Source organism: Gymnoscopelus braueri (genome assembly GCF_963280865.1).
Source record: "Gymnoscopelus braueri genome assembly, chromosome: 23".
Lineage (NCBI taxonomy): Eukaryota > Metazoa > Chordata > Actinopteri > Myctophiformes > Myctophidae > Gymnoscopelus > Gymnoscopelus braueri.
The window spans coordinates 14,061,472-14,086,227 of NC_137625.1; the positions used below are offsets into that span (position 1 = coordinate 14,061,472).

A 24,756-nucleotide genomic window follows, 5' to 3' on the forward strand; every position below is an offset into this window, starting at 1 on the left:
GTTTCCAGTGGGAAGCGAGCGCACACAGATGTAAATCCCGGGCCACTACATTTGATTGGGTAAAGCGCGGCCTGCTTCCTGATCTGAAGGCACGCCCACTTGTAGCCAATGTGTACCCAAACGCTCGCGTGTTCTGAACGGGGCTCCCGACAGATTCAGTAGCGCAGCTCTGAATCTGTTCTTGAGAGATTAGGTATACGTAGGTTGCAGTGGTGGAAAGTAACTAAGTACATTTACTTAAGTACTGTACTTAAGTACTGTACTTAAGTACAATTTTGAGGTATTTTTACTTTACTGGAGTATTTCCAATTTTCAGTACTTTTACTTCTACTCCACTACATCTCAGAGGCAAATATTGTACTTTTACTCCACTACAATTATTTGAAAACTTTAGTTAATAGTTACTTTTCATATATAAATTATGATATAATGAAACATACATTAACCACTTTAAACCTATTCTATTCCTAGGCTATTTGAAAATAGCCGATCTACAAGCTCACAACGCGTCGCATCGCGACGCGTTGTGAGCTTGTAGATCTGCTATTTTCAAATATGTAGTACGTTTACTTTTGGTACTTTAAGTACATTTTGATGCCAATACTTTTGTACTTTCACTCAAGTACATTTTTAATTCTGGACTTTTACTTGTAACAGAGTATTTTCATATTGCAGTATTGGTACTTTTACTTAAGTAAATAATTTGAGTACTTTTTCCACCACTGGTAGGTTGTGGAAGACAGGAGTCATCGGGCCATCTTCCCCCTCGATTTCAGGAGCTCTTTTCCTGGAGCTTTTGAAATGTGAGCACCAAGTTTCCACACGTTCCTCTGCACTTATACACCCCCAGATCTTGGCAGACTTGAGAAAGGTTTCTGCCGGAGATGTCATTGATGAGTTTCCAGCCTCTTCAAACCCCCTTGATCTTTTGGATCAGACCCTTTTTGTTCCAGTGTTGCTTATACTTGGAATAGCTCCTCTTTCTTCTTCTTATACTCCTCCCTCAGACCCTCTTCAACAGTGGTGGAAAGTAACTAAGTTCATTTACTTAAGTACTGTATTTAAGTACAATTTTGAGGTCTTTGTACTTTACTGGAGTATTTCCAATTTTCAATACTTTTACTTCTACTACACTAACTCAGAGGCAAATATTGTACTTTTACTGCACTACAATTATTTGAAAACTTTAGTTACTAGTTACTTTTTAGTTTTTTATTAATATTACAAAACATACATTAACCACTTCAACCTTATACATTTCGGCCATTTGAAAATAGCCAATCTACAAGCTCTCAATGCGTCGCATCGCGAGCTTGTAGATCTGCTATTTTCAAAAGATTTTTTATACATTTTATACATTTGAAAACTTGTGAAATGGGACATTCTGCATAATGAGTACTTTCTACTTTTGTAACTTTAAGTATATTTTAATACCAATACTTTTGTACTTTTACTCAAGTACATTTTGAATTCCGGACTTTTACTTGTAACAGAGTCTTTCTACATTGCAGTATTGATACTTTTACTTAAGTAACAAATGTAAGAGCACTTTTTCCACCACTGCTCTTCAATCAGTGACAAAGTCCCTGTATCTCCTGCCTGAACGACTCCAGGGTCTAGTCACCTCTCCTTCACCACATTGGGAACTTGCTGGAGGCATGTCTCAGCTGCTCGTTGGTTTTTGCTTCAACAAAGCTTTAGTAGTGGGCTGTTATGTCGTCGTCGTCGTCCTCCTCCTCCTCCTCCTCCTCCTCCTCCTCCTCCTCCTGCTGTGCATGGAACCTGTCCTTGATTTCGACCGCATAGCGTTCCTGTAGCTGATGGTCCGTTGCCAGCTGACTCCATTCTTATTTGACCTTCCTCACTCCGTCCTTCCTTGGCGCCCTCAGGCTCAGCCTCGCTGTCGCAGTGATGATCCTGTGGCAGTGTTGATTTTGACGGCAAACTGTGATTTAGTTTTAGTCAGTCTTTTGAATAAAATTCCATTTAGTTTTAGTCATATTTTAGTCATCTGAAATGTTTTAGTTTTTGTCTACTTTTAGTCGACTAAATACCATAAGATTATAGTCGACTAAATCTGCAGTTGATTTAGTCGACTAATATGTATTTTGCCGGTGCCTTGATGGCGTCGTAATGGCTGATTTTACACTTGGTTGCATGCTGAAAATAGCAGATCTACAAGCTCACAATGCGACGCGTTGTGAGCTTGTAGATCGGCTATTTTCAGAGCGCAAGCATAACATTACTTGTCTTTTAGTTCTACTAGATCTCTTCTCCACTAGTCCCTCACTAACATTTTAGTCTAGTTTTTATTTGTTGATGAAATTGTCAGTATATTTAGTCTTAGTTTTAGTCATCATAGGTTAGTTTTTATTTAGTTTTTATTTAGTTTTCGTCAGTGAAAAAAGGTAGTCGACCAACATGTTTTTCGTCATAGTTTAGTCGACGAAATCAACACTGATCTGAGCAGAGTGAGCTGAAGGACTCGTATGCGTCGCTGTTAACGATGCTCCTCCTCCATTTCCTGTGTGTTTGGATGCAGTCAATCTGGTGTGTCTTGTAGTATGGCGACATCCAGGTCCACAGCTTCCACCTCTTCTTTTGGAACATCGTGTTGGTGGCCAGCAGTTGGTGGTATTCTCTGCAAAATGGCCAATCTACAAGGTTTTGAATTAATATCATTATTATTATTTTTTTAGCTGTAATAACATGCCCAAAATATAGTCACCAAATTAAGTCTGTCTGTGGGTTTTATCATATTTAATCAATGAAATCAATTAACAAGAGCTTAACAGGAACTACATTGCTTTCCATTGGACAGACATTTTTTCCATTTCCTGAAATGTATTTTGGACATACAAGGTTTCCCCCGACACTGTTGATATGTGAGTCCTTAAGAGTTCCCTGTCTCCGTCTGTCTCATTTCCTACTGTACCTGTCCCGAGTTTAACTACAAGTATAGTCTGTCAAGTTGTCCCCCCGTCTGTCCTTGTAGTGTTGCTGTGGAGCTGCCCATGGTTGGCCTTATTAAAGGAAGTCTGGGGAGCCTGCAAATCAGCCAGGCTTACGGAGAACCCATGGCATGCTCCCCCCCCCTTTCCCCAGCTGCTTTCACTGATTAGCAGTGGTGGAAAGTAACTAAGTACATTTACTTAAGTACTGTACTTAAGTACAATTTTGAGGTATTTGTACTTTACTTGAGTATTTCCAATTTCCAGTACTTTTACTTCTACTCCACTACATCTCAGAGGCAAATATTGTACTTTTTACTCCACTACAATTATTTGAAAACTTAAGTTACAAGTTACTTTTCAGATATAAATGATTACATTCTAAAACGTACATTAACCACTTCAGCCCTATTTTATACCAAGGCTATTTGAAAATAGACGATCTATAAGCTCACAACGCGTCGCATTGCGAGCTTGTAGATCTGCTATTTTCAAATATTTTAGTACTTTTACTTTTGGTACTTTAAGTTCATTTTGATGCCAATACTTGTGTACTTTTACTCAAGTAAATTTTGAATTCTGGACTTTTACTTGTAACAGAGTATTTCTATATCGCAGTATTGGTACTTTTACTTAAGTAAAGAATTTGAGTACTTTTTCCACCACTGCTGTGAGAATAGTAGAGAGGCTGACGGTAGCACATGATTATTCACTCTCTCGCTCAGTTATGTCAGTGTTTCCCAACACTGGCGTGCCATGAAACAAGTCCAGGTGTGCATTGCGATTTTGTGGCAAAAACATACATTATTATTTCATGTCACGTCCTATTCTTGGCCGTGACATTAAAGCTCGCGTTGCGTTGTGACGTGTTGTGAGCGTGTAGATCGGCTATTTTAGCTATGAGTACAGGTGTGTCTTGAGATTTTGACTGGACCATTCATTGGTGTACCTGGGGCACAAAAAGTTTGAAAAACACTTGGTTAAGGCAGTGTTTCCCAAACAATGGGTTGGGACCCATTCTTGGGTTGTAAATAGTAAATATCCCCTTTCTTGTTTGTATTTCCCCAAAAATTATTCACCATTATTATTTCTAAAGACCCCCCCCCCCCCCAAATAAATAAAAACATAAAAAAAATCTATACCTTTTCAAATGAATTTCAGAACATTTTTAATCCATAAATTGATATTATTATATTTTATAAATACTGTAGTCAAAATATCAGGTCTACAAGCTCACAACGATGTTAGCTTGCAGATTGGCTATTTTCACTTTTAAATAGTGATGAATTCCTTATTGATTTTTGGGTCTGTTTGGGTCCTGGGGAGACGTCAAATGTATCTTTTGGTCTCAGTTTGGTACGTACGTACAGTACAGTACTCAATTACTGTAAGTACATGTTTGCGAACCACTGGGTTAAGGTATGCTGATCCACCTCCATGTGTCAGTCAATGAAGCCGTACTGTATGTTTCCATGTATAATTGGATCGCCCACACAGTGTTCATGGAGATGGCCATGCAGGGCCCATATAGGCAACCACAGTATACTATACAGTACGTCGTAATTGCATCTATTTATAGGCTAGAGCAGCGGTTCCCAAGCTGTGGGCCGGGGCCCACCGGTGGCCCACGAGGGTATTGCAAGTGGGCCCACTTAATCATTGGCACAACACTACTGTATGATAATATATATATTTTACCACACATTAAAAGTCTTTGTCATGGTCCTTCAAACGTGTATAGAAAGTTTTAACAAAAAATTCCACTCCATTGATCCATGGCAGGTGTTTTTCTCTCACATTTCTAAAGCCTTTTCAACTGCAATGAAATAAGAAATCTTTGCCTGCGGGTGTCGCTGGTGAGGGATTTTGCCTGTCAATCATCGCCTCTGCTCCGCCCCCCCCCCAAAGGAAAGGATAGGGGAGGGGAGGGGCGAGGAGGAGAGTGGGCGGGATTAATCGGCTGTGACCTCACTGTCGAAGGGCCAAGCTCAGATTACTTTTCAGCCTAATTATTCAGAAAACCCCAGACCACAGAAAATCCACTGAATGTTCAAAGTTCAGATTTTTTGGGTGTAATTGAGGTCATAAAACCCCCAAAAAAATGTAAAAAATTAAAAAAGTGAAAATGAATGTCATAGAACCTTTAAAATATACTCCGTTGGTTCCGTTGATCCAACTTGAAACACGATTGATGTGCATTACTGTATTGTATGTGTTTATCAAAATCTGGGGGTCCCTGGAACAGCTCTACTTATAGGTAACAAAAAGTGATCATTAATGGTTGAATGAATCCACCTGTGACTTATACACACACGCGCGCGCACACACACACACACACACACACACACACACACACACACACACACACAGACACACAGACACACACACACACACACACACACACACACACGAAAAAGTAGTGGTGTGTTGTTGGTGCACTTTCTGTCTGTGACTGACTGTCTGCCTGCCTGCCTGTCTTCCAGCTCATAATCTCTCAAGAACAGCTTCTGCACTGCGTTGGAATCTGTCGGGGAGGTTCGTCATAACGAGTGCGCATTCAGATCAGGAAGTAGGCCGCGCTTTACCCAATCACATGTAGTGGGCGGGATTCACATGTCCGTCGATCTTTCCCCCTCGAAACAAACCGAAACTAATTTAACAATAGCGTCCGCGGAGCAGACAAAACCACGGAAATATATTCACATTTTAACTTACTCTTTTATCATAGAAACAAGTGGGCTTATAACCAAAACGATCCATGTTCTCTGGGAGAAGTGGTGTTAGTGTTCCGTGTAGAAATATTGTTAGGGCGCTGTTTTTCATTTTCAGTTGGCGATGGGTTCCCAGATTGTCCAGCTCATAGATGAGATGCGTAGACAGGCTGACAGATGTGTTTGTGTTCCTCTGTAGATAATGTGGTCAGGTGAAGCTGGCTGTGAGCTTGATTGATAGATGAGTGAGTTATCAATGAAGGCTTCTTCTCCCGCCCCCCTCTCTCTCTGAGTCTCTCTCTCTCCTCTGTCTCAATCTACTGTCTGTCCTTCAGTCTGTATCTGATCTGAGAACATTGTGGAAAAACAATGAGTGGAATTATCCAGGTTGCCAGTTAGCATAGCATTAGCGATATGGATCGTCTTGATTCAATTAGACTACAAGTGTCACAGTGGTGTGTGTGTGTGTGTGTGTGTGTGTGTGTGTGTGTGTGTGTGTGTGTGTGTGTGTGTGTGTGTGTGTGTGTGTGTGTGTGTGTGTGTGTGTGTGTGTGTGTGTGTGTGTGTGTGTGTGTGTGTGTGTGTGTGTGTGTGTGTGTGTCTAAGCCTTGTCTTAGGGACGACAAGCAGCAACTGGTCAGCTGACCTCAGTGATCTTGAAGGGACACAGTATAAGTTAAGAAAAGCAGAGATTTAAAGATTTAAAAACAAACAAAGTCTTTAAACGGATCCTAAATCACACTGGGAGACAAAGGAGTGAGGCCAGAATGGGGGTGGTACTGTATGTTCTCACTTTCGAGTTCCTGTTAACCCATTAAGACCGGGAACGCATCTGTGTGTAATTCTTTTGATTTCTTTGGCCATTCAAAAATAGCAGATCTACAAGCTCATAGCGCGGCACCGAGTGCAGCGCTATGAGCTTGTAGATCTGCTATTTTTTTTAAATCTTGAACATTTGTGCAAGTCTTTGAATATATATTCTTTAAAGCGAACATATGTAACTCAAATCATTGCTTCTGGGGGGTCCCTGGAACGAAACATTTTGAGATGGGGGTCCGTGGCCAAATACAAAAGTTTGAGAACCACTGATTATAGCAACATACGTTTAAAAAAAATAAAAACAAACTGTTTTGTAGAATCCCCCTGAAGCAAAATCATTTTCACGATTCTTAAAAAAATTGCAAAAATTGCACTGCTATTTTTGAATAGCCAAAGAAATCTAAAAATGACACACAGTTCCCGGTCTTAATGGGTTAAAAGGCGTGGGGCAGCATTTTGGATCATCTGAAAGCGAGAAAGGGAGGCTTGACTAATGCCAGCATAGAGGTTACAGTAATCACGGCCGGGGGGGTAATGAAAGCATGTATAATCCTTTCAAAGTCACTTAAAGATAAAAAAAGGTCTTGACTTTGGATAAAAGCTGTAGTTTGAAGAAGGCTGATTATGAATAATGATGTATGCTTAGGAACAGAGTGTGTATATTAATATGTTTTGAAAGAAAGAATATTGTCACTTTCAGTTTTTAACAGCACTTGGTTGTCTGTAAATGCCTTATTTGTTGTCATGTTTATATGTTAAATATGGACCCCAGGAAGATTAGCTGATGTTCACAGGACCACAATAGATTCTGGAAACAAGCCCTCAGGCTTTTTTTGTTATTCTTTTAGCATTATTGTATAACTGTACCTCCTGTACTTTTTGCAAATCAATCAATCTATCAATCTATTAATCAATCAATCAATCAATCAATCAATCAATCAATCAATCAATCAATCAATCAATGTTATGCATCAGCTAATGGGAATCCTAATAAATGTAATATAGGCAAATCTAGGATTGTGTCTGTAGATAGAATGTGTTTGTTAATGGATGTTTGAAGTGCTTGAAAGATGGGCGAGTAAAGCCCAATTTATGCTCAGTGGCACGACAGTGTCACGCGCCTACACATCCACTACGCATTGTGAGCTTGTAGGTCGTCTATTCTCGATGTGCGACACCGTCGTGCGACAGAGTATGAATTGGGCTTAAGTAGACACAAATGCAGTATTATTGTCTTTTAATGGATATACATTAAACAGAAGACCTCAGCCACATATTCTAGTAGCATCATAACCTTTCACCAAAGGGCTAGTCAAAATCTCAAGGCACACCTCTATTCATATCCCTGCAAAATATTTCACATATTCAAAATTCAGCCCTCAAGCGTATTACCACAAGTAAGACGCGCGAACGCGGTAAGCGAACGCAAAAAAAGAAAAAAAAGAATGAAAACAAATATTTAAAAAAAAGTAACCAATAAAAATGTTTTTTTTTTTTTTTCAAAAAATCTGCGTTAAAAGGAGCATCTTAGAAAAATACAAATTCACCAAAAAAAAACTTTGAATGTTTTTGAACAATTCAACAAAGTGTTTGAAGTGCCTGTTTCACCCACTTCCGGGGGGCGGAGCCAAAATCCGAGCCCGAAGTATTTGTTCGTAGACCCCCACTTAGGGGGGGTAGAAAAAGTTTCGGAGCGATTCGGGCACTTTTCATTTAACATGGGGTTTCAATGGGGAGTTTTTAGGAGCCTTCTCCGGGGCGTGGCTTCCGGGGGAAGGGGCGGGCTTCAACGCAACCTTGACAGGTGTGTTCAGTTTTCAAAGACCTTTCATTTGATGTATGGTACGTCTATATTGGACATTTACTTGGCTGCACACAGGGCTGAGGATATACTGCACACAGAGACACAGACAGAGATTACTGCACACAGAGACACAGAGACACAGAGAGACAGAGACACAACCCAAGCAGGGTTACATAGTAAGCTCCACTTTGGTCGGAGGCGCGGCTTCGCCGCGCCTCCTCCCGCGTTCGCAACCAACTAATTTTAAACACGCCGTGGCCTTGCAACTGTGGTTTGTGTTATGCAGCTACTGTAAATCTTCACATTTCTGTTTTTGTGAATGCACAGGAGAACTACCACACACACACACACACACGCACACGCACACGCACACGCACACACACACACAAAATAAAAAGTCAGTTGCAAAAAAAAATCTACAACAATTCAGTGCACCTGTAGTGTTGAATTACTGTTGTTGGTCAGACAGAGCAGATTTATTCTGTGTTGTTGTTTGTTAAGGTCAGCCAGTCGTTTTCAGTCTGTAATGGTAACAGATGGATACAGGTACTGTACCTGATGGTCGTGAGCGTGCCTGTGTGTGTGTGTGTGTGGGTGTGCATGCGCCTGCATGCGTGCACGTGTGCTGAGTGCTTTTTTTCTGCTGTATACAGTAAATGTGATGCAGTTCAGCATTCATTTTAGAAAATAGGCCAGTTCCCATGAGAATCTTACTCATCTCCCCCTTCCTCTCTCTCTCCCTCTCGTTGTCTCTGTCTGTCTGTGTGTCTGTCTGTCTCTCCACCACTGTTTTCTCATTTTGTTCCAATTCTCACACTTCCACATCTCCTCCTCTTGTCATTCTGTCAGTCATTCCTTTGGCTCCCCTGTCTCCCCACCTGTCAGTCTGTCCGTCAACTCATACAGACGCTGGGCTCACTCCGTTACATTCAGGCAGTCACACACGTGCACAGATAAACACACATGCACAGATAAAGTACATGGAGCCTACAGCAAAGTGTTGACGCACGTCAACATTTTCAGCCATTTTGTGTCATGATATGCACTAGCTGGATCACATTCATCATATCCATAGTAGCAGGTTACATAGTATCCTGCTTCCTGACAATAATTTCCAGTATTGTAAGGCTGTAATAAAGAACTTATTTTAAAAGTTGTGTCAAAGAAAATAGCTGATCTACAAGCTCACAGCGCATTACATCACAGCGGCTATCCCCCCTGTTTTTGTCTTTTTCACAAATCAAACCCTAATTACATCATTAAAGTGCAACCAGAGTGACATGCGAGGCAATATGTATGGAGACAATTCTTTGGACAGTGCCACGCACATTGCCATTACTAGGACAAACATGACGTTACAATATTATAGCCTAATACATGTGAAATAATATGTGTGGCCCTCCCAGCCCCGATGTCAGTAATATCCCACATGCTATTCTGAATAGATTTCTGTCTTTCACTGTTCTGTGTAGACTGCAAAGTTTGATTGTTAATTCTCATTCGACAATTAGGACAATTATCAAAAGGTTGTGCTTTAAATGTCGTGTTTTGGCTGCCCCACAGTCATTGTGTGAGACTTCTTCATGAGATTGTTGATAATATGTACAAATGTACGGTCAATTGTACATGAAACCGAAACATAATGGCAGCTAGGATGAGATCTGGGGGGTTCTTTTAGTGGGCACATAGGATACACAGATTGAGGGGCGTCTTTATTCTCCTAGTCCAGGGGATTAGCATTCCCCTCCGGCATCAACCGTCCAGGCTGTGACCTTTGAATTGATTCAAGGAGACAACACATACATCAGAGAACCAGGCTTATCTTCCAGACGGTTTCAATGAGTCTACATAACTCTGTGCGTGCGTGTGTGTGTGTGTGTGTGTGTGTGCTATCATTTTGTTATGCCGCTTACAAGAGACTCCACATCCAGCCAGATTCAAAGAATGAAGAATCCCCCAAAAAGAAGAGAATACTTGATGAATTGAATAAAATAAGGGTCCAAGATTAACAGCAGCAAAACTACAGTATATATCTCTGCTGTTCGGCCGGAACCAGCTAAATCCAAAATGGTAATTGTTCAGGAATTGAAAAACAAAATATCAAATTTTCAGAAAATGAAGAAAACCTTATATTTTTAAAACAAAGCAATACTGCCTCATCAAACTTGGTATTGTGACTTTATATATTATCAGATACTTGCATGTGTCATTATATTATCACCACTTTACCCAAATCCAGTGCAAGTGGAGTTAGGAGGTTTTGTCCATCATTGATAAGAACAGCTGGCAATGGATCTCAAAGCTCACAACACATCACAACGCATTGTGAGCTTGGAGATCAGCTATTTATGGTGAGCGCCATCCTCATATACTATAGATCAAGCTGAATTCTGTACTTAAACAACTTTTATTTTAACATGCATTGTAAACAACCATGGATCTAACTGTTACCACTGTTGTTCTTCTACAGTTGAGTGCAACAAACAATTCTGCCTCAATACTCAATCATGTATTTAACAAAAGCGATCATGGCACACCAACAAAAAAAAAAATGGCATATAAATACAAAATACATTCATGAAAAATAGAATCTTTAGCCTATCAAATCTGTAGCCTACTGCACTAACAATAACAACCACAGTTGAATTTACCTATCATATACCTATCAACATTTTATTATCACACTGTTGTGTGTTGCGTGTGTGTGGTGGGTGTTTCTTAGTGCTTTAGATTGTCATAAAAGCTGTGAAAGTCTTTTGGCATGATCTCCTTGAGCTCTTGGAGATGTTTGAAACAAACTCCTGCACACACTCATTCTCTGTCCATTAACATTTAAAAAGAAAACACGAGCAGATGACCTTTGTGAAGACACCCTTCTCCTCTTTACTGGGGTGACATCTGTCAAACCTTGCACATACATTCTCTTCTCTTCCCAGTTCATGTTCTCCCAAAAGCATTGAAAAATCTTCTCCCTGTCTGCCTCATACAGAGCAGAGCTTCTCGAGAGCCTGAGAGGAGGGGGGAGTTGTTTGTTTTTGACGGACAGTTTGAGGGTCCAATGGAGTTAGGAGTTTTCGTCAGAGGCGCTTTTTAATACTTTTCATATGTTATTATTTAAAAAAAAATTACACAGATGTAGAGGGGGTTCAATAGCGTTGATTTATGAAAAAAAAAAAAAAAACTGAAAAAGGAGTTAGCTGGTCCCGGCCGGACACTGACGATATAAAACATCTGTTCATAAAAGGCTCATTACTTGTTTGACACCACAACAGAAGTGTTGTAAATAGTAAAGGTTGAGAGGAAATGCAGTGTTTTTGAAGTAATGAGGAGACAGACTGGATTATATTGAGAGAGTTTATAAACGGATGTTTATATATAGTTTTGCTGCTGTTATTCCTGGAACCCTATTTTCTTCGGTTCATCAAGTTTTTTGTAATTTTTCCCCCCATATTTGGATATCAATACATTGTCTTCACTGACTGTGAAGGAATGCAACAGGAATACAATTAATTCAAGGCTTCACGGGTTGAATAATTGACAGGAAAAAGGTTTTGTCCGTTCTTTAGATATTCCTTTAAGACATGCAATCTCATCTACAGTACTGCCTTCTCTTCTGACATTGCTCAACATATTTTAAGGACAGACCAGTCTAAAAGGTCCATTCATTTTTGGCACCACACATCAACACTAGAGAGCTGTGCATTAAAACAAACAAATCTATATGCGTGTGTGTGTATAAAAGTGATACATTTGACCTGTATAAAAACACAAATACAACTATTGAATGACCTGCCCAAAATATGGACGCCAGGTTGAAAGTGATTAGAATATATATTTTAGAGGATATCATTTATTGGGAAATGAGAGCTCATAAAGTACTGACATACATACAGTAGCTTGTGTAGTTGTATATCGTCTATGTCGGGTGGAAACCTCGTATGTCCAAAACTGTTACTTTTCAGGATTCAAATTCAAAAGCATCAAAAGTAGCAGATCTACAAGCTCAAACGCGTCGCTTCGCGCCGCGTTTGAGCTTGTAGATCTGCTACTTTTGATACTTTTGTATGACACCGCAGCATGATCAAGTAGGGCATTAATTTACGAAAAAACTGCAACATTTAGAATATGTAGAGAATATGGAGCGTTTTCTGCCCAATAGCGACGATATATTGTAATAATAACTTGTGGTTGTCACAAACTCCTCGTGTCACGGCAGACCAGCGTGCCTCGGCACGCGGTTTAATAGGAACCCATAGGGTTTACTAGTAATCACTAGACATTATAGGACAGCTCTACAAAATGGCGGGATGATTGTGTAATGAGTATGGAGTGAGTTTGGACACGGCCATAGTTGTTGTGATACTGAGAACCCTTCTCCTGATTGGCGAGGGGATAGCTCCATCAGTGTCCATTAGTCCACATGAGTGTCCATACTCTGTGTGTGTGTGTGTGTGTGTGTGTGTGTGTGTGTGTGTGTGTGTGTGTGTGTGTGTGTGTGCGCGTGTACGTGCGTGCGTCTGTGTGCGTGCGTGTCTAATCAGTAACATGCTGTGTGGTAAATGGAACGCCACAGGCCAATAGTGCTTTCACTCCAGCTGATACACCAAAGAAACATTAATGTATCCTGTGTGTGTGTGCATTGTCTCCCATATTTGTTTATATTGCATGGACATTTTTGTACTTAACTTCATTTTTTTTCTCCCCCCCTCCCCATTCTGCCTGGAGCATGTTATTTATTCTTTAATTTGTTTCTTTATTTTTGCTGCTGGATACCGTTGCATAAAAGAAGGTTGCTTGATTATGCAAATCATCCACTTAGAATACATGTATTTGTCAAGGGGAGAGGTAGAGAGAGAGAGAGAGAGAGAGAGAGAGAGAGAGATGTATATTTTCGAACAGATGAAAACCAGAATGCTAAATCCTAGTGCCTTGTTACAGAGCTCAGAAAGAGAGAGCAACAAAGGAGAGAAGGAAATCTTTCTTTTCTTATTCTGGGTCTTTTTTTGTAATTGTCCATTGTACAGGAAATGTCCAATGGACAAACTCACATGCGTTGTTGTGATGCAATGCATTTTGAGATAGTATTCTGTTTGTCCCAGAATAGAGATGCTATAGGTTTCAGGTGGTTAACTGAATCTGTGCTTCTGTATGTAGGCAAATTAAGAGTAGATAGAACTACTTGACTTGAATATTACTCAAATAGGAGGTACAAGTACTTGCGTTGAAAACTACAAGTAGTCTAAAAGTAGCTCTTTTGAAGGCTAGATGAGTAACAGTTTTAGTGACATAATATGTCACTATAACTGTTACTGAAACTGTTAACAGAAACCTTGTATCTCCATATTTCAACTCTTTATGCCCAACTTCATCATACAAAGAGTGTCACACAAAAGTAGTGAAAATAGCAGATCTACAAGCTGACAACGAGTCACGGTGTTGTCAGCTTGTAGATCAGTTTTTTCACTATTTTAAAATGATTTGTAAATAATAATAAACAAAAAAACTGTTTTGGACATACAAGGTTTCCACCTGACAGCAAAGCTATGGTCACATGTCTTCCTGACTGAACCATAACTGTAGACTATGCTGATCCAAAAGTAGTACGATACTTGATCAAAACTGATTTTAGATTGTACTTTAAAGAAGTACAGGTACAGTGCCTGAATAAAGTACTCAATTTACATTAATGAGAGTACTTGAGAGTAATGTATTACTTCCCACCCCTGTGCATGACTGTGTGTACTTAACTCCATTTCAGAAAGATATGATGAGGATGATGATATCATTGCTGAAATGACATTGTTCATTAAGTGTGTGTGTGTGTGTGTGTGTGTGTGTGTGTGTGTGTGTGTGTGTGTGTGTGTGTGTGTGTGTGTGTGTGTGTGTGTGTGTGTGTGTGTGTGTGTGTGTGTGTGTGTGTGTGTGTGTGTGTGTGTGTGTGTGTGTGTGTGTGTGTGTGTGTGTGTGTGTGTGTTCCCTTAAAATAGCTTCCTCTGTGCAGCCGTGTGTAATTGTTGGACACCAATATGTTGAGGACCGTGTTGAGATCCTTGTTGATGATGATTAGAGGTAATGTTCCTAATGAGAAGAGTAGAGAGAAGACACAGTGATGCCAGTGTAATGAGAGAGAGAGAGCCAGAGAGGCACACACACGCACGCACGCACGCACACACACACACACACACACACACACACACACACACACACACACACACACACACACACACACACACACACACACACACACACACACACACACACACACACACACACACACACACACACACACAGAGATGCCAGTGTAATGAGAGAGAGAGAGAGAGAGACACACACACACACACACACACACACACACACACACACACACACACACACACACACACACACACACACAGATGCCAGTGTAATGAGAGAGAGAGAGTGAATGAGTTCACTGGCTCAATGATGGGTAAGTGGCTGGTACTTCCTGGGTAGATGGTGTTTCTGGGGGGGTTAAGTGGTTGGTACTTTCTACTTCCTGTAGAGTAGATGGTGCGTGTGAAATATGCTTAATTTAGGAAGATAGCCCAACCCACGCGAGAGTGTGCTGCTGTGACAGAGAAAGGTAAATAACAAAGCCGATTTCTTTGTCTCTCTGAAAACGGACATTTGTGTCAGAATGTTGGAAAGATTGTGTGGCTTGTGAAGAATGGGTCCAATATTTAGTTCAGTGACCAATGGAGCTAAAGAATCATTAAGAAGCTGTGTTCACGGTCACTTCTCCCATTGGAATGAATAGACTCCAACCTACTTCCAGTCAGCTAAAAGGGCGACCACCTAGGATGTACTGGAGTAGAAGAACATAGAAAGTATTGAAAGTAAAGCACAAGTACCTCAAAATTGCATTTAAGTTCATTACTTGAGAATGAATGAATGAATGATTGATAGAATTTGTTTATTCTATTTTAGATTTATTTTTTAAATTACACTACTCGGTATCGACCGATACGCAAGTAATGGGTCGGATCGGAATCGGTATCGGGAAGGAAAAAATGGTATCAGTCAGTGGTGGAAAGTAACTAAGTACATGTACTCAAGTACTGCACTTAAGTACAATTTTGAGGTATTTTTACTTTACTGGAGTATTTCCAATTCTCTATACTTTTACTTCTACTCCACTACATCTCAGAGGCAAATATACTGTAGTACTTTTACTCCACTACAATTATTTGAAAACTTTAGTTACTAGTTACTTTGTAGATTTTCATTATTATCACAAAACATACATTAACCACTTCAGCCGAATACTGTATACATTTCGGCCATTTGAAAATAGCCGATCTCACAATGCGTCGCATCGCGACGCATTGTGAGCTTGTAGATCTGCTATTTTCAAAAGATTTGTACAAATTTTACACATTTGAAAACTTGTGAAATGGGACATTCTTTCTACTCTCTACTTTTGGTACTACATTTTGATACCAATACTTTTGTACTTTTACTCAAGTACATTCTGAATACCAGACTTGCACCTGTAACAGAGTATTCTACATTGCAGTATTGATGCTTTCACTTAAGTAAAACATTTGAGTACTTTTTCCACCACTGATATCGGTACATCTCTAGTACACACTGTTCCAGACGAAGCTGCCCCTGACTTGTTGAGTCCTGTCTGTCTGTGTGTCCACAGGTACTACAGCGCCACCATCCTGCAGATGTCGGGCGTGCGGGATGACAGAATGGCCATCTGGCTGACCGGTCTGACCGCCCTCTCCAACTTCCTGTTCACCCTGCTGGGGGTGTGGCTGGTGGAAAGGGTGGGCCGCAGGAAACTCACCCTGGGCAGTATCATGGGTAGGAGCACACCTGTGTGTTACTTTCTATTTGACCCGTAACCATTTAAACCAGGGGTGATGCAACTTTGATGATGTGTAGAGGGCCACTGTATTTCCACACTCACTCCAGAGGGCCACATTGCATTATACTGTCGGTCAGACAACTCTTATCTCCGTATTTTAACTTACTGTTCGTTAATTAATGCCGTACTTCACCATTCTACCGTATGTCACACAAAAATCAAAAATCAAAATCCAAAAATTTAAAATAGCAAAAATAGCAGATCTACAAGCTCAAAACGCGTCGCAGTGCGACGCGTTTTCAGCTTGTAGATCTGCTAATTTTGCTATTTTTGAATTGGAATCCAGATTTTTGTTTTGTTATTTTTGAATTGGAATCCTGAAAAGTAACATTTTTATTTCATTTCAAATGCATTTAGTTATACTTATGTTAACTTTATGATAGGGCCGGGACTTTATCGCGTTAATTTCGATCAATTAATTACAGAAAAATTATCGCGTAAAAACAATTAACGCATTTTAATCGCACCTATTTTTGCACCGCGGAACGTTTCTCACTGGACGAGTTTCAGACGGACCGATATTACAGCGCACCAACAGACGGTGGTGCTCACTTCTCAGACATGACCAAGCCCCCAGAGTTGCTGAGAAACATTGAAGCTGCCACCCCAGTGGCCAAAGCGGGAACTGCAGGCGGGGAGAAATACATGCACGCGCAAAACATACTGAGAGATATTTATATTTATACATATAAATATGTAAACATATTATACATACATACATATGCATTTACATATAAATATGCATCTCGAGTGTATTTAATAAATATCTCGCTTTCAATCCTTGACACACGGGCTGCCGTAGAACGCAAAAAGGACACTAGTGCGCATGCTCATAACTCTATGGGGATACAAAATCGAACCAATAATTCTACTTCCGGCAGGTTTCCGGGTGCTTCAAAACGCCACTGAGCACATTAATTGAAATGATAGCTGGGGGCGGGGCAATCCGCCCTCTAGTTATATTATACCTCTATGGACATGACAGACAACAATAAAGTTAGCTGCAGCCAGCTCAGTGCATGAAAACATGATGCCTGCTTGATAATGTTGGCTGGGCAAATCAGAATCTGTAATGGATGCCCCCCCCTACGCGCGTGTTTGTCCCGTTTAGGGGGGGGGGCGGCGGTGCGCTGGGGGGGGGGGGATTCCACGATGCGGTGCGGATCACATGCGCGCGATTTTTATTAATAATTAATTAAACTACTATAAAACAACAGTAACAACAACACACTCTACCAGCCTCCAGTGGTGGAAAATAGCAGATCTACAAGCTCACAATGCCTTGCGCTTGTAGATCTGCTATTTTCACATGGTTACTGTAATGTTTTATAATAATAATCGAAATATGTAAAGTAACTAGTAACTAAAGTTTTCAAATAATTGTAGTGGAGTAAAAAGTACAATATTTGCCTCTGAGATATAGTGGAGTTACTGGAGTAGAAGTAAAAGTATTAGAAATTGGAAATACTCGAGAGTCAAGTGCAAATACCTCATACCAAATACCTTCTTGAGTACTACATGTACTTAAAGACGTATGCCAAAATCCATTTGAAAAAATAGCTTTTCACTGTTCTCAGGTCAAAAATTGATATGCGATTAAAATGCGATTAATTGCGATTAATTAATTACAAAGCCTCTAATTAATTAGATTATATTTTTTTATCGAGTCCCAGCCCTACTTTATGAACTTAAATACAAATACATTGGACATAAAAAAGACAATAGAGTTTTAATACTAGTCATTAAGCTACTAATATAGACTGAAGTAATTAAAGCGGGTCATGTTTGCAATTGTAACTGAAATCAATAATATATCAGTATTCTGATATTAACCTGTGGGCCGCATTAAGTGAAGGTGGGGGCCGCATGTGGCCCCCGGGCCGCCAGTTGCCCGTGTATGATTTAAACCCTACAGTATATTGTCACTGTTGGGCAGAAACCTTATCTCCATATTCTAACTTTTTTCATAAATTAACACCCTACTAAGTTCGAAAACGCGGCGCGAACTTGTAGATTACTTTTGCTATTTTTGAATTTGAATCCTGAAAAGTAACAGTTTAGTTCATATGGGGTTTCCACTCAACAGAAACGATATATATACCTCAGCTGACCGGGGTCCCTACACCAAAGCTCTTCGCTGAATTTAGCCGATCTACAAGCTTACAATGTGTCGCAGCTGGACGCAATGTGAGCTTGGAGATCGGCTATTTTGACTTGACAGACACTGGTGTTCATTGTGGTTGTAAACTTGCTACAGTACAGGTTACGGATTTCAGTACCAATTTAGTTTGTGATTAATGTTTCCCCCCCAACACCCCCCCATGCTGTCCTCGTTCCCAATGATTCTTATGAAAAAAAAACAGTTTTAAATGGCTGCATGGCATGCCTTAATGTGAATGTTTCTATTAGCGCTGGTGGAAAAGATGGTTTCATTTAAGAACTGTAATTCTTATCTTCTACGTTTTAAGTTTTACCCTCGGCAGCCAGCCTAAGTATAACAATGGACCACAATGGAAACAAGCCGCTTTTTGTGTGATCCTTATTTTTTATTACTTGTTATTCTCTCAGACACTGAGAATTTAGTATTTATTTCTGCGAGTTTAGCCTTAGTCGTATACCTAAAATTGACGATCTACAAGCTCTCTCCTATTTGTGGTATAAATTAATTACGAGCGTTAAAGGTGGTGTAAGTTATATGTTTTCCAGTGTTAAATAGCTCTATATCCTGATGGTAATCATTGCTATAGAGCAGAGGTCTTCAACAGGGGGTCTGCGACCCCTAGGGGGTCCACGGAGGTACTGCAGGGGGTCCGCGCAATTGTTGTTTGATTTAAAAATATTTTTGTTTTTAAAAACTTTAAAAACTTTTTTTTTCTCAAAAATGTCAATTTGTCTTTAAACATAACATGACATATTTTAATAGCTTAGTATTGAATGCACAATAACATGGTATGTATATACATATTTTGTAGAGAAAGGTCAGTGGCGTCAGTTCAGCAAAAGCTAAGATATGGCAAGGTTAGGGTTGCCAACTCCCAGAGATTAAAACAAGGGACACCTATCCTTTTTTTAGGGGGTCAAACCCCCCCAAAACCCCCGAATTATACCTATAACACAATACAAACACAATGGTCTTACACCTGCATCATGAAATGATTCATTATTTTTTTTTCCTTTTTTTTTTCTGGAGCCAGGTATGCCATACCTTGCCATACCCAATTGATGCCCCTGCCCTGAGAAAGGTCCTTTTGCACACCTACTGGGACAACCTGTGTGTAGGAGCAGGCAACATTTGTTTCATGTTTATACATATAAAACACAATTTTATACATAAATATACGATATATGTGGTAGCCTACCCCCTACCCTACGAGCTAGGGGGTCCCTGCTCCATCACCCCATCAGTTTGGGGGTCCCTGGCCTGAAAAGGTTGAAGACTCCTGATTGGATCAGAATATAGAGTTTTAACTTTTTACTTTAACTTTACAACCAGGGGCCCAAATGGACCCTTACGGGTCTGCACCTCCCAGAGTTTACAAATGGAACCTCTCAGAGTTAAATCAACACTGTGTATTTCACAGCGTACATTGATCGAGGTCCCAGATAATAACCCATTGTACACTCTCAGAGTTGCAGTCCTTTGAGACCCTCGGTGGTCCCTGGACGGGATGTTGAGAAGCAGTGAGTTACACCAGTGGTTCTCACTCTCAACTTTTTCATGTCAAGGACCCCCAAAATTATGTATTTGGCCGCAGACCCCCCCCATCTCAAAATATGTTGTTCCAGGGACCACCCCAGAAGCAATGATTTGAGTTACAAACGTTCGCTTTAAAAAATATATATATTCAAAGATTTGCAAAAATGTTTATTTTTTTAGATCTACAAGCTCATAACGCGGCACCCGGTGCCGCGCTATGAGTTTGTATATTTGCTATTTTTGAATAGCCAAAGTATAAAAGGTGGTTAAAATTATTGTTATGCTATATTAACACATTTTGCTGGGGACCCCATGGACCCCCCCCCCCCCCCAAGGACCTCACTTTGAGAACCAATGATTTACACCACCTTTTTTACATGCCTTTTGTTTTCCAGGTACGAGTGTAAGCCTGGCTCTGCTGGCTGTAGGCTTCCTGCTGTCCGCCCAGCACAGCCCTGCCGTCACCTTTCACCCCTCGGAGCCTTATATGGGTAATTCGACCTGCTCCAATTACCTGTGAGTACGCTGTCATAGAGTGCTGTCATAGAGTGCTCTCATAGAGTGTTGTCATAGAGTGCTGTCATAGAGCGCTGTCATAGAGCGCTGTCATAGAGCGCTGTCATAGAGCGCTGTCATAGAGCGCTGTCATAGAGCAGAGCGCTGTCATAGAGCGCTGTCATAGAGCGCTGTCATAGAGCGCTGTCATAGAGCGCTGTCATAGAGCAGAGCGCTGTCATAGAGCGCTGTCATAGAGCGCTGTTGCATTACTCCGTGAAACGTTGACCGTGTGACACTGAGGTCACGTGTTCGTATGTAAAACAGTGAAAATAGGACTGAAAATAGAATTGAGATCTATATTGTGTCTGTACCTTGTACATATAGAGTACAACAGTTTTTGAGTTGTAGTTGCTGGGAAATCAGAGATCAGAGTTATTAATGGCTAGGGTTACACACACGCACACACACACGCACACGCACACACACACACACACACACACACACACACACACATACACGCACACACGCACGCGCGCGCGCACGCACGCACGCACACTATGTTCTCACACACACACACACACACACACACACACACACACACACACACACACACACACACACACACACACACACACACACACACACACACACACACACAAACTTTACCAAACCAGATTAACTCTCTTAATGCCAAGAACGACTTAAAAAAGCTGTATCTCGGCTCCTGTTTCCTTTTTTTTACTATGTATGTTTCGCCGAGACATGCTATTTTCAAAGGCGTATAAAATTGAACGGGGAGGTCGCAATGACATTTTTTTTGCGGAAGCACAGTGAAACCCTCTGTGATTAGCAAACCAGAAATAACTCTGGCAGTGAGAGAGTTAAGTAGTTCCCCCAAAACATTACTTATTTTCTATCGATTAGTCACCCCATGGAGACTTGAATTCATGGATATTTTTTTTTTGTTGTCTCATTCCTAAGCCAATAATTTGATGACCAGGGGACCGGTAGGCAGCGGTTCCGGTAGGAGACACAAAGGAGACTCTTTGTGTCTCCTACCGGAACCGCTGCCGGTCATAAAAAAAAGGGATTTAATGATTTCATAAGCTTTCCAATATTCCACAGCTACTAAACGGAAATATTATTATCATCAGCTATCCAGTTATTTTTTTTATTGAGTTCTGCATTTTGTGCACAGGTAAACATTATAATGCCATAACCAGTGTGCTGTGCTCATATCTGTACAACGGCTCTCAATTTTAAGATTCTCATCTTTTGACGATAACACATTTGCCAGAGCATATGAACGTTCTTTTCATAATATTGTATTGGTAGCTGATTTATCACGAGTTATCCCAGTGATGGCATTATACGATGGCATTTTAAGTGTGATTATATCACTGTCATTATATCACATTCTAGAAGTGGGCTGGAATGATGCCAGTGTGACATTTGATTTGATATTTTGATATGCTTTGATACGGTTTGATATGCATAATAAGGACAGCCAGCAATAGAGTGCATTGAAGCATGTATAGATTTTTGTTTAACCCATTAAGACCTGAGGCGATTCTTTAAAAAAAATCAAAATCCAAAGTAAAAAAAAAGAAAAAGAAAGAAAATCAAGATTTTTCAAAAATAGCAGATCTACAAGCTCATAGCGCGGCACTCGGTGCCGCGCTATGAGCTTGTAGATCTGATATTAACACATAAAGAGAAACGCTCTCCCTTCAGCTTCATTTATATTCCATCCCACAATGTTCTTTTCGGCAAGCAACACCGTCGTACTATGGAGTATAAATTCATCCTTAACCGCCTTGGACCCCACCATCCATATTCTGGGGGGAACATTAGCCAAAAATAGACGATCCACAAGCTTGTAGATATTTGGCAAAGAGATATGGTCTGGTCCAGAGGTCTTCAACAGGGGGTCCGCGACCCCTAGGGGGTCCGTGGAGGTACTGCAGGGGGTCCGCAAAATTGTTGTTAGATTAGATTTAAAAATACTAATTATAAAACATGTTTTATATATATTTTTTTTTTTCAAAAATGTCCATTTGTCTTTAAATATTTATGTTTAAAATAAATCATGATTCTGTCCATTTTGAATAGCTTCTATACATGATTATTGTGCAATTGACAGATTGTTGATAGTATTGACATTGGTTCTCTGTTAATAACAAGGTATGTTTATAAATGGCATTGGTACGGACACCCTACTCACTGTACCTTGTATGTACATGTATGTTGTAATGATAAAAAGCATGAATATATTAATCTGTATTATTTTAATAGCTTAGTATTGAATGCACAATGACATGGTATGTTTATATATGAAACACAATTTTATACATACTTATACAATATATGTTGTAGCCCCCCCACCCTACGAGGTAGGGCAGTGTTATTCAACTGGTGGCCCGCGGGCCAAATCCGGCCCCAGCGGAGCTTTCTTGTGGTCCCTGGAACATATTCCATGTTCCAATGTAAAATGAAATGCATGTTGGTTGTACAGGATGAACATTTTGAATTTTGGTTGTCATGGAAGCGTCTCATATGAATGAAAGGTTTTTTCATTAGTTTTGAGCACCCGGTAATAAGAGCATATATGAGCATCATATGAGCACAACTCATAGTTTGAAGTGGATGAAGATGGAAGCTGGACAAAGTCCACACAAAACTAACGCATACACACTAATGGATGCATAAGGAGAATCATTTCTTTGGTGTTATTAACAACATCCACCCTAAACTCAGAAATAGTTACAAATGAATGGTCCGTGATGGATGAACTGCACTCAAAACCCCTGTTGTGCTCCTTTATGTTGATTCGTTTTGTGTGGATTTTGTCCAGCTTCCATCTTCTCCATCTTCATCCACTTCAAACACATCATAAGAGCTTGTGCTCTTATCACCTGGGTGCTCGAAACGAATGAAAAAAACTTTCATTAATACGAGACGCTTCTATGTCAGGGACCCGTGCACAGAACACACTGAAATATCTACTTCCTATTTTCTTCATATCAAAATCTTAGCCTGTGCACCAAGAACTGACACAGAAATGTTCCTATCAAACATCAAAATGCATGAATGCAGTATGAAGCAGGCCCTAATAAGTTATTATTCCAAAACTCTGGAATGGAACCAAAACTCTCAGAGTTAAGGGGGTCCTTGCAAATACACCATTTGAGAACCACTAGTACTAGTAGTAGTTGGATAATGTGCCATAGTGTCGTAGTAAATACCGTGTCATACATATTCTGGAGAAAACCTGGAGACTTGACAGACTTCGATCAAAATAAGAACATTATAATGTTTAAAAAAAAAAGAAAATCAAAAATTTGAAAAAAAAAATTATAGGATCTAGAGCACTGTTTCCCAAACAGTGGGTCGGGAGCCACGTTTGGGGTCGCGGACCAGTTTTTATGGGTCACGAGTAAATATCCCCTTTTTTCATTTCCTACATTTAAAAAAAACAAAAGGTTTAAGAAGTAGTGAAGATAGCAGATCTACAAGCTCACAATGCGGCGAGAGACTATTGCAGGGGAAGAATTATGAAATAATAAATAGGTGCAATTACTATACGGTGGTTGCAGGCAACCACACTAATGAGAGCCCGGAAGAGTGAAAGGAGAGAGTGATGACATGACATTAACTGGCTCTCGCTTTTGACACACACACACACACACACACACACACACACACACGCACACACACGACACACACACACACACGACACACACATGTTTGAGATGAGTGCATATGCCACAATATAATTAGATCAATACCTTACCGTTACCATAACAGCAATTAGAGCGCTCAGTGGTTCTCAGTGGAACATCCTATATCCATAATGTCACTGGTTGAACATCCTATATCCATAATGTCACTGGTTGAACATCCTATATCCATAATGTCACTGGTTGAACATCCTATATCCATAATGTCACTGGTTGCGGGTCCAGTTGGTCCTTAGTTTGAGTCTTTGTCAATATTTCATGCAAACCTAATATTTTCCCTCATTTTCAAAGATCTTTAAAAATAGCTAAAATAGCAAAACTACACGTGTTTCAATGTAAACTAGCAAACCCACTTTGAAAACTAATCAGAACTGAAATTGAGCAAAAAGTCTAAATGAAAAAAAAGAAGAAAAAAACAAGCATTAGCATTTTTGTGCAGGGGTCATCACCATGCTGGCTTGTGGTGGACATTTTTGTCAAAATTATTATTTTTTTGCCACGGACGTACAAAATGAGTGGACAACAATATTACCAGAACAGATAGCCCTGAATGGCCATTACAGGTCTGTAACTCTGAGAGTGTACAAATGGAACCGAATGGAATGGAACCAAAACTCTGGAATGGAACCAAAACTCTCA

At 40.2% G+C, this 24,756-nt stretch overlaps 1 protein-coding gene across 1 annotated transcript in view; it reads left to right on the forward strand.

Annotated features, from left to right (window-relative positions):
• Nucleotides 1–24,756, forward strand: part of LOC308079930 (proton myo-inositol cotransporter-like) — a gene marked incomplete at its 5' end in the record, with an annotated part of 77,670 nt that overhangs the window by 39,081 nt on the left and 13,833 nt on the right. The window contains 2 exons of the mRNA XM_080421587.1: nt 15,955–16,118; nt 20,275–20,395. Coding sequence (XP_080277713.1) covers nt 15,955–16,118; nt 20,275–20,395 — 285 coding nt within the window. The remainder of the gene's footprint in view (nt 1–15,954; nt 16,119–20,274; nt 20,396–24,756) is intronic.